This window comes from Canis aureus, chromosome 38 (genome assembly GCF_053574225.1).
Source record: "Canis aureus isolate CA01 chromosome 38, VMU_Caureus_v.1.0, whole genome shotgun sequence".
Taxonomy (NCBI): Eukaryota; Metazoa; Chordata; class Mammalia; order Carnivora; family Canidae; genus Canis; species Canis aureus.
The window spans coordinates 8,502,533-8,516,613 of record NC_135648.1 but is presented as its reverse complement, the minus strand read 5'-3'; the positions used below and the strand labels follow the sequence as shown (position 1 = coordinate 8,516,613).

The 14,081-nt window shown below is 45.1% G+C and overlaps 1 protein-coding gene across 4 annotated transcripts in view; it reads left to right on the top strand.

Annotated features, from left to right (window-relative positions):
• MTARC1 (mitochondrial amidoxime reducing component 1) overlaps positions 1–14,081 on the top strand; it is a 30,537-nt gene that overhangs the window by 7,786 nt on the left and 8,670 nt on the right. For 2 of the 4 annotated variants that reach the window (XR_013373950.1, XR_013373951.1), the window contains exons 3-8: positions 5,786–5,948; positions 6,861–7,001; positions 9,747–9,808; positions 9,892–9,963; positions 10,798–10,942; positions 11,793–12,287. Coding sequence is in view for 2 of the 4 variants with exons in the window: in XM_077886536.1 (XP_077742662.1) it covers positions 5,786–5,948; positions 6,861–7,001; positions 9,747–9,808; positions 9,892–9,963; positions 10,798–10,942 (583 nt within the window). In the remaining 2 variants the exon portion in view is untranslated. The remainder of the gene's footprint in view (positions 1–5,785; positions 5,949–6,860; positions 7,002–9,746; positions 9,809–9,891; positions 9,964–10,797; positions 10,943–11,792; positions 12,288–14,081) is intronic. The other 2 variants (XM_077886536.1, XM_077886537.1) reach the window with 2 other exon arrangements.

Genomic DNA, 14,081 nt, shown 5'->3' with positions numbered 1-14,081 from the left:
CTTCTCTACCGAAGGCAGTTGGAAAAGACTGGAGAAGGTAACTCCTACTCAAATATGAAGGCAGCAACACAGAAACCCCGAGGAACATGAAAAGTCAATGAAACATGACATCACCAAGAGAGCAAAAGAACCTAGTAACCCATTTCAAAGACATAGGGGTATGTGATTTACCCAATTAAGCATTCAAATGCTGTTTTAAGGAAACTCCATAAGATACAAGAAAACATGAAGAGACAATTCAGTGAAAACAGGAAAATGATAAATGGACAAAGAAGTTAAAGAGATAGAAATTATTAAAAAAAACAATAGAAATTCTACAGCTGAAGAATAAAACGAGTGAAATGAAAAATGAGTATTATCAACAGCAACATGGGTCAAGCCAAGGGAGGAATCTATGGGGTTGAAGACCAGACCTTTGAAATGATCCACTCAGAGGAGAACAAATTAAGGTGAATGAAAAAGAGTGAAAAAAGTCCATGTGCAATACGGGTTACCATTAAAAGAAACTATTGGTGAATTATTGGAGTTCCAGAAGAAGAAGAACAGTGGAAGTGGTAGAAAAGTTATTTAAAGAAGTAATGACTGGCAGCTGCCTAAATCTGGGGAGACCTTTGCATCCAAGTTCATGAAGCTTATAGGTCACTAAATAAACTCAAATGAAGCCCCTCCGAGATATTATAATAAAACCATCAAAAAATCAAAGAAAAAGAATCTTAAAAGCAGCAGGAGACGAGAAGCCTGTAACTTTCAAGGGAACCCCTGTAAAGCTATCAGCCAACTTCTCAGTAGACACCTTACAGGCTAGGAGAGAGTGGAATGATCAAGAATATTGCCATTCAAGAATATTCTCTTTGGCAAAGTTATCCTTTAGAAAATGAAGGACAGACAGATAAGGACTTTCTCAGACAACCACAAGCTTAGGGAGTTCATCGCTGCTACATCTGCCTTACGAGAAATGCTAAAAGACCCCTATGTCTTTGAAATGGGTTACTAGGTTCTTTTGCTCTCTTGGTGATGCTAAATTCTTCAAGCTGAAAAGAAAAGATGCTAATTAGTAAGATGAAAGCATATGAAAATATACAACACACTGATAAAAGTAAATGGAGAATTGGGGCGCCTGGCTGGCTCAGTCGGTAGAGCATGTGACTCTTGATCTTGGGGTTGTGAGTTTGAGCACCTTATTGGGTGCAGGGATTAGTAAAAACAAAAACAAAATGAAACGAAACAAAAAAAAGTAAACAGAGAATCAAATTCGGAATACTTTAATACTGTAACATGTAGTGTGTTCATCACTTAACTCTAGCATAATGGTTAAAGGATAAGAATATTAGAACTGTAGCCACAATAATTTGTTAATAAATACGCAATATAAAAACAGGTGAAATATGACATCAGAAACATAAAGGGGAGTGGGAAGTAAAAGAGTAGGGTTTTTAAAAAAAGATTTATTTATTTATTTATTCATAGAGACAGAGAGAGAGAGAGAGAGAGAGAGGCAGAGGGAGAAGCAGGCATCATACAGAGAGCCTGACGTGGGACTCGATCCCAGGTCTCCAGGATCATGCCCTGGGCTGCAGGTGGTGCTAAACCGCTGCGCCACGGGGGCTGCCCGAGTAGGGTTTTTATATGGGATAAAAATTAAGTTATCAGCATAAAATAGACTGCTATATCTTTAAGATGTTTTAATTAAACCATATGGTAACCAAAAGCCAAAAAACCTGCAGTAGAATCATAGAAGATAAAGGGAAGGGAATCAAAGCATCCCACTATGGAAAATCATCAATTTACCAAAGAAGATAGAAAAAGAGGAAGAAAGGAACAAGGGAATTACAAAATAATAAGATGGTATTAATTTGTCCTTAGTTATCAATTTTTCATTTTCAGAGAAAGAGTGTGCTTGTACGCACCTGTGCACAAAAGCTGCTGAGGAGGGGCAGACGGAGAGGGAGAGAGAGAGAATCTTAAGCAGGCTTCATGCCCAGCCCAACATTTGGCTCGATCTCATGATCCTGAGATCATGACCTGAGCCAAAATCAAGAATCAGGTGCTTGACTGACTGAGCCTGAGCCACCCAGGCCCCCCTAGTTATCAGTAATTTAAGGGAAATGGATTAAATTCTGCAATCATAGACACAGAGGCTAGATGGATAAATAAGATATATATATATATATATACTCTAAGAGACTCACTTCAGTTTTAGGGACACACGTAGGCTCTGGGTGAAGGGTTGAGAAAAGATACTCTACACACGTGTAAACCAAAAGAGAGCAAGGGTTGCTATATTTAATCAAACAAGGTAGACTTTCAGCCAAAGACTATGATAAGAGACAATGAAGATCATTATATAATGAAAAGGGATAAATTCATCAAGAATATATACCAATCGTAAATATATATATATATATATATATATATATATATATATATATATATATACCCCCCACCTTGGAGTTCCTAAATATAGTAAGCAAATAGTAACGGAAATGGACAATATAACAATAGTTAGGACTTTAGTATATCCCACTTTCAGTGATGGATAGATCATGCAGAGAGAAAATCGATAATGAAATGTTGGCCTTGAACCCTGCTTCACACCAAGCGGAGCCTAACAGACATTGACTGGACATTCTCTCCAACAGCGACAGAATATACGTTCTGCTCAAGCACACAAGGAACATTCTAGGTCACGAAACAAGTCAGCAAACCTGGGATTGAAATCGTATCAAATAGTTTTACAACCACAATGATACGAAACCGGAAAACAAAATAGGGGGAAAGCTGCAAAGTTTACAAACATGCAGACGTTGAACAGTACACTTCTGAACAACCAGTGAATCAAAGAAGAAATCGAAAGGGAAACTTTAAAAAAATCTTGAAACAAACGAAAATGGAAACACAATTTACCAAAACCTGTGGGATGCAGCAAAAGCGGTTCTCAGAGCGAAGCTTACAGTGATAAATGCCGACATTAAAAAAAAACCCTCAAATAAACAGCCTCATTTTATACTTCAAGGAGTTAGAACAAGAGCACATGAAAGCCTGAAGTTAACATAAGGAAGGAAATAACAAAGATCAGAGCAGAAATAAATGAAACAGAGGCCAGAACAATAATAGAAAAGATCAACAAAATGAAGAACTGGCGTATTTATTTTCATTTTTTTTTATTTTCATTTTTTAAAAAAAATTTGAATATAGTTGCACACATAAGAGCTGGAGCTTTGAAAAGATAAAATTGACGAACTTTTAGCTGGGTTAATTAAGAAAAAAGGAGCGCAGACTCAAGAACGAAAGAGGAGACGGTAAAACTGATACCCCAGAAATACAAAGGATCATAAGAGAAGAAAGTGAACTTGAAATAACTGGGGGGAAGGAACAACCAAACTAGAGTGATGACTACCACCTACTGAGCACATCCGGGACCTGAGAGTTGGCACGATACTAAGACACAGAGTAAGAAATATCTGCAAGGTCACTGAGCTAGTCCTCTGTGGAGAAGGATGCAGGTTGAGTAGGTCTATCTGACTCTTTCCTTTTTCCCAAACTTCGGGCATTTGCACACCACAGCCGTGCTTTATGCTGGGTCTCAGGCCACCTCAACTCTTACAGCTGACCCTTGAGTAACGAGTTGGAACTCTGTGGGTCCACTTACATGCAGATTTTTTTTCAATAAGTATAGTACAGTCCTGCAGATTTATTTCTTCTTTATGACTCTCTTAATAACATTTTCTTAAAAAAAAAAATAACATTTTCTTTATGGGACGCCTGGGTGGCCCACTGGTTGAGCGTCTGCCTCCGGCTCGGGTCGTGATCCTGGGGTCCCACATCAGGGTCCCCGCAGGGAGCCTGCTTCTCCCTCTGCCTGTGTCTCTGCCTCTCTCTCTCTGTGTCTCTCATGAATAAATAAATAAAATCCTAAAAAAAATTAAAGCTCTCTTTTCTTTAGCTTTATTGTAAGAATAGGGTAGATAATACAAATAACGTACAAGATATGTGTTCATCACCTATTTGTTATCCGTGAGGCTTCTGGTCAATAGTAGGCTATTAGTAGTTAAGTTTTGGGGGACTCAACAGTTATCTGTGGGATTTCCACTGCATGGAGAGTTGACACCTCTAACCCCTACGTTGTTCAAGAGTCAACTGTATTAATGTATTTCTTCAAATTGGTTCAGTGTCTTAAAAATACCTTAAAGGCATTTATTTTTATTTATTATTATTATTTTTTATTTTTTTTACATTTGTTTTTAAGTTCAATTTGGCATTTATTTTTATTTTTATTTTTATTTTATTTTTTGGAATTATAAATTTTATTTTATTTTATTTTTTTATTTTTATAAATTTATTTTTTATTGGTGTTCAATTTGCCAACATATAGAATAACGCCCAGTGCTCATCCCATCAAGTGCCCCCCTCAGTGCCCATCACCCAGTCACCCCCAGCCCCTGCCCACCTCCCCTTCCACCCCCCCTAGTTCGTTTCCCAGAGTTAGGAGTCTTTCGTGTTCTGTCTCCCTTTCTGATATTTCCCACTCATTTTTTCTCCTTTTGGCATTTATTTTTAAAAAGGAAACTTGGGGTGCCTGGGTGGCTTAGTCAGTTTAAGTGTCTGATGCTTGATGTCAGCTCGGGTCTTGTGAGTTCAAACCCTGCACTGGGCTCTGTGCTGGGTGTAGAACCTACTTAAAAGGAAACCTTACATGGGTACCTATACAATTTGCCGTATGGAGAAGGCAATTGAAATAGTAAATATGCTAAAGGGGCCCCTGGGTGGCTCAGCTGGTTAAGTGTCTGCCTTCAGCTCAGGTCATGATCCCACAGTTCTGGGACTGAGCCCCGTGTTGGGCTCCCTGCTTCTCCCTCTGCCCCTCCCCTGCTTGTGCTCTCACTCTCTCTCTCTCAAATGGTTAAATAAACTCTTTAAAAAATAAAATCTTTAAAAAACAGAATGTTACCTAATTCTAGCTAGAAATATTGCCTGCAGAGGTGTCTGGACCCGAGGTCTGTTTTTTTTTTTTTTTTTTTTCTTTTTAAAAAGAGATTATTATGCTGTGCTGCTAGAAGTTAGAGCCTTACTAGCGTGAAACTGAACAGAAGCTTTCCTGTCGTCGGCACGTACCGCTCTCACCTTGAATACACGCAATAGCAATGGTCCTACACTTGGGGAACACTTGCCTACACGGTTCCTTTCCTCTCTGCATCTGTGAGACACACGCGACTCCTATGCAGTCCTGCGTATTGCGTGTCTGGGGCAGGGGAAGGCTTCAAATCCTATGTTTATTGCTAACAATCAAATCAAATTAGATGATTATTGTTGTCTATAATGTTTTAGATTTTATAGAACATTTTCACATACTTTGCTGTATCTAGTTTCATTATCATCATACGGATAACGTATAGCTGGGCCCATTCAGATTTCTGGTTGCCGTCCAGCTGGGTGAACCAGATGTTGCAGTAATTGTGAGTTTACTTCATAGATGCATTGGTTTTCTTCCAGACAACTCAGCATCTTTTCAGGCACGGGATCTTATTTTATTCTCCCGTGCGTTCCTTCCAGATGGGAGGCACAGGTAGGTACCCCTCTGTTGTAAAACGGGGGAGAGCAGGACTTGAAGCTGTGACTTCACTGAGGCTTACCCAGGGGTTCGGAGGCAGGGCCAGGCTAAAATTATGTTTCCAGGTAATTAAGGAACCACAGGGACATCACAGCTTTTCGGGTATGTTGTAGACCGTGGTGGAGTGTCTGGATTTTCAAAGCCACGGGCCTTCTTTGCTCCCGCCACCCCCTGCAGAGTGCATGGCCTGGAGGTCGAGGGCAGGGACTGTGGAGAGGCTGCGGCCCAGTGGATAACTAGCTTCCTGAAGACGCAGCCCTATCGCCTGGTGCACTTCGAGCCTCACCTGCGACCGAGATATCCTCACCAAATGATGGACGTGTTCCGGCCCACAGACCAGGTCAGAGGAGCCTCCCTTGGCTTTGGCCTTTGGTGTGTCCAGGTTTTGTCAGGAGTGCAGGGCCCATCAGGCAGGGCAGCCTGTCCTCTGAGCAACGCTCTGTCATTTTGCCAAGCAGCTCCCAGGCAGTTTGGGATTATGAACAACAGGCAAAAATAAAGCCCTTCTTTTGGGGGCTTCATCTGTGCTTCCTGATTTGGGGGACTCTTGCATTTTGACCATGGCCATCTACCTTCCTCCTTATGTAAGGCGTCCAGTGCCTACAGGGCTTCACAACTGTTCTGCGTCCGGATCTTTTCCACACTATTCTGTAATTGAGTGTGGAGTCCAACCTTTGTACTGTGTGATTGCAATTGCCAGGTGACAGGTGGGCAAGTGAGTGTGGGTATGGAGATGCACAGACTTAAAGTGATCAGGTTGGCTCTTCCAGGAAGAAGGCTGCAAGGTTTCATCATAAAAGGAGGGTTGGTAGCACAATGCTGTGGCCATTAAAAAAAAATTACATAAATGGTCAGTAAATGGACTGGATGTTGATATGCAGGTTGCATAAAAAATAGGTATCCATGGAATCAGTGAGTATTTTTATCACCTGTATTGAGGCCATCGAGCCCATCAATCTTGGGGAAGTTGAGGCAGAGGAAGGTGGAGTGGCTTCCTTAAGGGCACTTGGCCAGTGGCAGCTCTCGATCCCAAGGCCATGTTGTCCTCATTCCATCACATAATTCCTGTCTGCAAGGCTACTTATGACTTCTGAACTACTCTCATTTTTCTATATAAAGAACTGAAGAAATATTTAGAAATATTGTGTGTGTGTGTGTGTGCACATGCAGGTGGAGGGAGAGGAGGGTTCCAGGAACTAGACACACGTGACTTCTGTATGCCACGTTCTAACCATTTCTATTTCCTTACCAGATTGCGTACGCAGATGCCAGCCCATTCTTGGTCCTTTCTGAGGCATCGTTGGCAGATCTCAACTCCAGGCTGGAGAAGAAAATTAAAATGACTAACTTTAGGCCCAATATCGTGATTTCAGGATGTGATGCATATGCAGAGGTAGTACGATGCTTTCCTTGTCCCTTTCTTAGGATTTAACTTTTTATTTATTTATTTATTTATTTATTTATTTATTTATTTATGACACACACACAAACACACACACACACAGAGGCAGAGATCCAGGCTCCATGCAGGGAGCCCGATGTGGGACTCGATCCCAGGTCTCCAGGATCAGGCCCTGGGCTAAAGGTGGCGCTAAACCGCTGAGCCACCTGGGCTGCCCCTTAACTTTCTATTTTAAAGAAAGATTTTATTTATTTAATCAAAGGGAGATTGTGGACAAGACCTTGCACCCCTCGAGGCCTCTGCTCCTTGCAGTTAGAACATGCAGATGATTTCAGCTGGGTCCTCCCCGATGGCAGCTGTAAGAATCAAGGCCGATGATCTGCGGAGAAGCTCTTGGATGTAGAAAGTGGGGCCTGGCTCAGGCATTCCCCCAAATGTGACCGGCTTTTTTTTTTTAAAAGATTTTATTTATTTATTTATTTATTTATTTATTTATTTATTTATTTATTTATTTATTTATGAGAGACACTGAGAGGGGCAGAGACACAGGCAGAGGGAGAAGCAGGTTCCCACAAGGAGCCCGATGCGGGACTCGATCCCAGGACCCTGAGCCGAAGGCAGACTTGCAACCGCTGAGCCACTCAGGTGCCCCTGTGACCAACTTTAAATTTCCTTCCCTGGCGATCCTTGTGCCCTGGGTCGTGTTTCCTACCATGAAGTTCCAAGATGGTCATAAATAGATGACATTGAATGGGAAGGACCCACCCAGAGTAGGACCTCCGATTTAGACTGGTTTGCACTGCATCTTGTCCTAGAAGCCCTCGTTTCCAACTCTGAGCACCCCCTAACTGGGAACATTTCACATTTTCAGTCGGATGTCCTACAACACTGGCAGAGCACACGTTGTACTAGTGTGTCACTTGTGCACTGTGAGTTGGTTCCTCTGCTGCCTGTGGCCTCTGGATAGACGCGTGGGCAGCACGGTTGCTTCTGCGGAGATCACAGTCCTGGGTGGTCAGGTGGTGAGCAGGCCAGCGAGGCAGGCCGGGAGGGCGGTGAGCGCAGGGTGTTAGGTGGCCTGGGGGTGTTCCTGACCCAGATTGGAGGGGACGTGAGGGCCACCACGGGTCTGCTCCTGCTCAGGCCCCAGACCCCATCACATCTCTGGCTTTCCTATGGTGGAATGTTTTTTTTTTTTTTTTTTTTACCTTATTTATCTTGACTCAATCTTCAGCAGTTGCTAGTGTCCATAAAAGGGGCTCTGGAAATACTTCTTTAATTAATAATAAGTTAATTTCTTAACCAAAACCCGCATTTCTCTTCTTTTGTTTTTCATGACCGTAGTGCCCCCTGGTGGGCAAAATGGGCTGGGGCTGCCCTAATCCAGGTGACCAGCTTTATGGACCATTGTGACACCTGCAGTTAAGAGACCTATTTATTTTATTTTATTTTATTTTATTTTATTTTATTTTATTTTATTTTATTTTATTTTATTTTATTTTATTTTATTTATTTTATTTTATTTTATATTTTATTTTTAAATTCTATTCTATTTTTACTATTTATTATTTTATTTCATTTTGAAATTTATTCTTAAAATTTTTCTTTACTTATTCATGAGAGACACAGAGAGAGGCAGAGACACAGGCAGAGGGAGAAGCAGGCTCCCTGCGGGGAGCCCGATGTGGGACTCGATCCCAGGACCCCGGGATCATGACCTGAAAGGCAGATGCTCAACCACTGAACCACCCAGGCGTCCCGAGACCCATTTTATGATTAAACACTACAACTTATAGCAAGAATGATACATCTTCTCAGAGTTAAAATTCTGAGTCTGCAGGTCTCTGGCTTGTGACCAACAAAGGAGTGGGTGGGTTGGTTTTAATTCAAGAATTTTTGTCTTAAGCCCTCGGGCAGCTGGCACTTCTCTCCCGGGGTAAGAAGTTCAAGACTATGATCAGATGTCCTTTGTCTCCTGAGTGTCTTCCTTCTAATTATTCCGAGTCTTCTCACCCTTCTTTTGTGCCTTCCAAAGTCTCTGTTCTGGAAGGTTCCATTCAAATCCTATCTTTTCCGTAAAACATGCCCTGACCAGAGCAACCTGAGGCTTTGTTCCCCTAAACCTCCAGATCCATTCTTGCTTGTGCAGGTAAACCTACAACAGGGCTTTCTCTCAGAATGTCTGAAACTTCAGAAAACATCATGATCATTAGCTTTTCCTATCTCCCCTGATGGCAAGTCCATCGATTTGATTTGTCCCGAAAAGTAGGCACCAGTGACCCAGGCTGTGGGCAAATGCCCGAGGAGCCCCCTGGGCTGGAGCACTTTGTTCCCAGGCCAGTGGGGATGCAGAGAGAAGGGCGTTGGGATATAAAACCCCCTGAGGCATGCACAGTGTAGACTGATCCCCCTCCAAACCCTCTCTCTCTGTCATCCACACCCGCTATCAGCCTGACCCTTCCATTCCTACCCCCCACCCCACTCCACTGGCATCCCTCAGGGGAAGTTTGGCCAGTGAGAGCAGAGGGAGCACTGCCCTTTGGGAGGATGAGCTGACATGTCACAGGCAGAGAGGGGACCAGAAGGTATGTGGCTTCTGAGGGTCCATGTCCTCAACTGCCATCTTTGGCCTAAGTGGCTTTGTTGGGGACGCACCTCCCGTGGAGTCCCTACCCAGGTGTGTGTCAGCCCCAGGGCTTGGAAGTGCTCATGTGAATTTTGTGCTTTGTCCCCCAGGATTCATGGGATGAGATTCTTATTGGGGACGTGATACTGAAAAGAGTAATGGCTTGTTCTCGGTAAGGAGCTTCCACCTGGCGGGGTGGGGGGCAGGGTCAGTCGGCGTTGTCCCTCGTATGATGCTCTGTGTGTGTGCGTCCAGGTGCATTTTAACCACGGTGGACCCAGACACCGGCGTCATGAGCGGGAAGGAGCCGCTGGAGACCCTGAAGAGGTGAGTCTGGGCCGCTTGATCTCTGCAGTGAAAACACCAGGGACACACAGTCTGGGAGCTGCAGGGGGTCCTAGTGACGGGGTAGCTTGGGTTACCGTGCTTGTGAGAATGCCTGGCTGCACAAATAATTTTATTTCTCGTTTAGAATTCACGATTCAAACGGACCAATTTAAGAAATGCATTGCTTAGGTATTTTGGCGAATTATATATATTATGATGCTACCAACCGCTGGGCCACCCGAGTGGCGTCCCGAGTAAAGCAGATTTTAAGCCTAGGGCCTGCCTGACACGCCAGCTGAGCTGTTCAGAGGTAAAGCCCCCTGATGTCTGTCACTTATTTGAAAACACTTGAGGGCAGCCCGGGGCGGCTCAGCGGTTTAGCGCTGCCTTCGGCCCAGGGCGTGATCCTGGAGACCGGGGATCGAGTCCCATGTCAGGGTCCCTGCATGGAGCCTGCTTCTCCCTCTGCCTGTGTCTCTGCCTCTGTGTGTGTGTGTGTGTGTGTGTGTGTGTGTGTGTGTGTGATGAATAAATAAAAAATCTTTAAAAACAAAAACAAAAAACACTAGAAAATGAGAATTGATGGCTAGATAAAGGTAGGATAAAGGAAATACAGTCAAGTGCTAGGTGTAGGGTCCAGGCGGTTGTAAGTGGACGTTTGCTACAAAGCTCAGCTCGTCTGCGTGTCTGGGAGGCCTCATACGCGGCGTGTGTTGGAACAGCAGTCAGGGGAGTGGGGCTTTGAGAAGCAGCGAGGCCCCGCTGGCTGTTGCTCCAAATGCTCTCACTCTTTCAGCATCAGGACTGTTGCTCCAAATGCTCTCACTCTTTCAGCGTCAGGACAAAGCGGAATCCGGTCTTGCTCCTTCCTGGGGCCACAGAAGCAGGAGGAGGCCGGAGGAGTCAGGAACCCTGGCTCTGCTGCCCACTCTTGAGCTCCTCAGCAGACGGGGGTGTTCGTCCCTCTGAAAGGAGGCGGGTAGGACAGATCTGGGTGATTCTGTGTGCAGACCAGCTGGGTGGTTTTGGGGACCGACCAGCACGGAAGGGTGATGCTACTCGGTGCCTGCGGCCCCTTCCCTCTGGATTCAGGAAGTGCCTCTGCCGCCAGGAATAGCTTCCTGAAAGCCTTCGTGTTTCCATCCATCCTCTGACTCTTTAGGGCTCGCCTCCCTGGGAAGCCGTGTTTGTGGGACGGGGACGAGTGACCCCAGTGCAGAGTGAGGGCCAGCAGGTGGGGGGCGCAGCGCAGTTCCCCTGATCTTCTGCGGGCCCTCTCCTGGCCAGTGGTCACCCCCGCCGGCTCCTGACACCCCAGGAGACGCAGCAGCCGGCCCAGGTGTCCTGTCCTGTCTGCTCTGGGGATGGAGATGGCCAAGATGCAGTAATCTCTGTGCTCTCGGGGACAGGTGGCCGAGAGAGGCCCAGCCCCCTGACATAAGTCATGGGAAGTGAAGCAAACAGTGGTGGCCAGAAGACCTTCCCCGCTCTCGGGCAGGTTGCTCGGAGCCAGTCTGCGTTTTCCTGTGTCCTCAGGGGCTGTGAATGCAGCTTCTCGGCAGGGAGACCTCTGCCAGCCTGACCTAGTGAAGCCTGCGCCCCCCTCGCAGAGGGCAGGATGGCAAAGCAACGAGGGGAAAAGAAATGCGTCTGGCTCCGCTGAGCATCTGCCAGACGGAGGCTCAGGGGACACTTGGTCTACAAAATCCTCCCAGTGGGCGGCATTTGGGAGGCCTGCTGGCTAGTGGGGAATATGAAGATGGGATTACTGTTTTCTGTTCTCTGTTCTCTTTCTTTCTTTCTGATTTCATTTATTTATTTTATTTTAGAAAAGGGAGGAGGGACGACAGAGGGGCGGGGAGAGAGAGTCCCAAGCAGACTCTGCGCTGAGTGTGGAGCCCGACACGGGGCTCAATCCCGGGATCCTGAGATTGTGACCTGAGCCAAAACCAAGAGTTGGACCCTCAACCGACTGAGCCACCCAGGCACCCTCTACTCTTTTTCTTTCTTTCTTTCTTTCTTTCTTTCTTTCTTTCTTTCTTTCTTTCTTTCTTTCTTTCTCTTTCTTTCTTTCTTTCTCTTTCTTTCTTTCTCTTTCTTTCTTTCTTCTTTCTTTCTTTCTTTCTTTCTTTCTTTCTTTCTTTCTTTCTCTTTCTTTTTCTTTCTTTTTTTGAAGATTTTATTTATTTATTCATGAGAGAGGCAGAGACACAAGCAGAGGGAGAAGCATGTTCCCTGCCGGGAGCCCGATGCAGGACTCGATCCCAGGACCCCAGGATCACGACCTGAGCCAAAGGCAGACGCTCAACCATTGAGCCACCCAGGTGTCCCTACTCTTTTTTTCCTTAAGGGAGAGTGACTTCCATATTGATCCCTCTGGCTTAAGAAGTGGTGGGAGTCTTTCTTTGCTGCTTCCGTGACGTCTGGCTCCTAATAGAAAGGGGAAAGCATGTTTGCTTAGTAGATGCAAAAGTTTTGTTGGACATGTGAATATTTGGACAGTAAGGACGTTTGCCACTTGTGTGAGGCTGTGTTGAGCTAAAGACAGAAAGATATAGCGGTAATACCGTGGGAAGAGACAGACAGCCCCCACCCCCAGCTCCATCTGGCTCTGTCACCAGCTGATTGGGTGACCTTGGCAAGTCACTTAGCTTCTTGATGCTTCAGCTTCTTTATTGGTAAAAACTAGACTAATAAAAATTAGACTAATAATACCTCTCTTGGTTGATCAGAATAAGGCAGGAAATATGATTTTAGAAAATAGATGAGGGCTGCCTGGATGGCTCAGTGGTTGAGCATCTGCCTTTGGCTTTGGTCCTGACCCCTGTGGGATGGAGTCCCACATCGGGTTCCGCACAGGGAGCCTGCTTCCCCCTCTGCCTGTGTCTCTCATGAATAAATAAATGAAATCTTAAAAAAAAAAAGAAAATAGATGGTAAAATATTGTACACAATGGCCATGTGGGCGCTGGTTGTTGATAGTCTATGAACTTGACGCCTTCTGGGAGAAGGAGAAGCCTGGATACGCTTCTCTCTGCCCTCTGAAGCTGCATTAAATAAAACCCAGCTCAGATCTGCTCAGCCTCTAGGGCTCCCCTCCTCTGAGCTACCTTCAAGTGCTGCATCATTCTTAACCTGGCCATAGGGATAGTAGGTTGTGAGGCCTCAGAAGTGACCTGTTCCCTAGGGTAGGGACCCAGCGGTGAACCAGACACCCTGTTTGTAATCATGCCCTGGGCATTGGCTAGTAACCAAGCAGACCAGGCAGAGAAAATAATGAGGAGCCCTCATGGTGCACAGGACTTTACAGGTAGTGGTGTTTGCACTCACACACCACCCTTTCAGTTTGGAGACCTTTGTTTATGTTAAACGAAGTGGCTTGGACCTCTGCTCATTGGAGTAGTCATATGTTTCCTATTCATTGGAAAACAAAATGCATTAAGAAAGGATTTTGTTTTTTTTTTTTTAAAGATTTATTTGTTTATTTGTTTATTTGACATTGCGTGAGAGAAAGAACACGAATAGGGAGAGCGCAGAGGGAGAGGGAGAAGCAGACTCCCCATTGAGCAGAGAGCCCAACACAGGGCTCGAGCCCGGGACTCTGAGATCATGACTTGAGCCAAAGGCAGATGCTTAACCGACTGAGGCTTCCAGGTACCTCAAGAAAGGAGCTTTTGTTTTTTTATTTCTATTTTTTTAAAAGATTTGATTTATTTATTCATGAGACACACACACACAGAGGCAGAGACACAGGCAGAGGGAGAAGCAGGCTCCCTGTGGGGAACTTGACAAGACTTGATCTCAGGACCCTGGGATCCCAACCTGAGCCAAAGGCAGACGCTCAACCCCTGAGCCACTCAGTTGCCCCCAAGAAACTAGCTTTTTTTTTTAAAAAAGATTTATTTTTATTTATTTATGATAGACAGAGAGAGAGAGAGAGAGAGAGAGGCAGAGGCAGAGGGAGAAGCAGGCTCCACGCAGGGAGCCCAACGTGGGACTCGATCCTGGGACTCCAGGATCGCACCCTGGGCCAAAGGCAGGCACCAAACCGCTGAGCCACCCAGGGATCCCCAAGAAAGGAGCTTTTAAATGAGTTTGTAATTTATTAATCCCAACCAA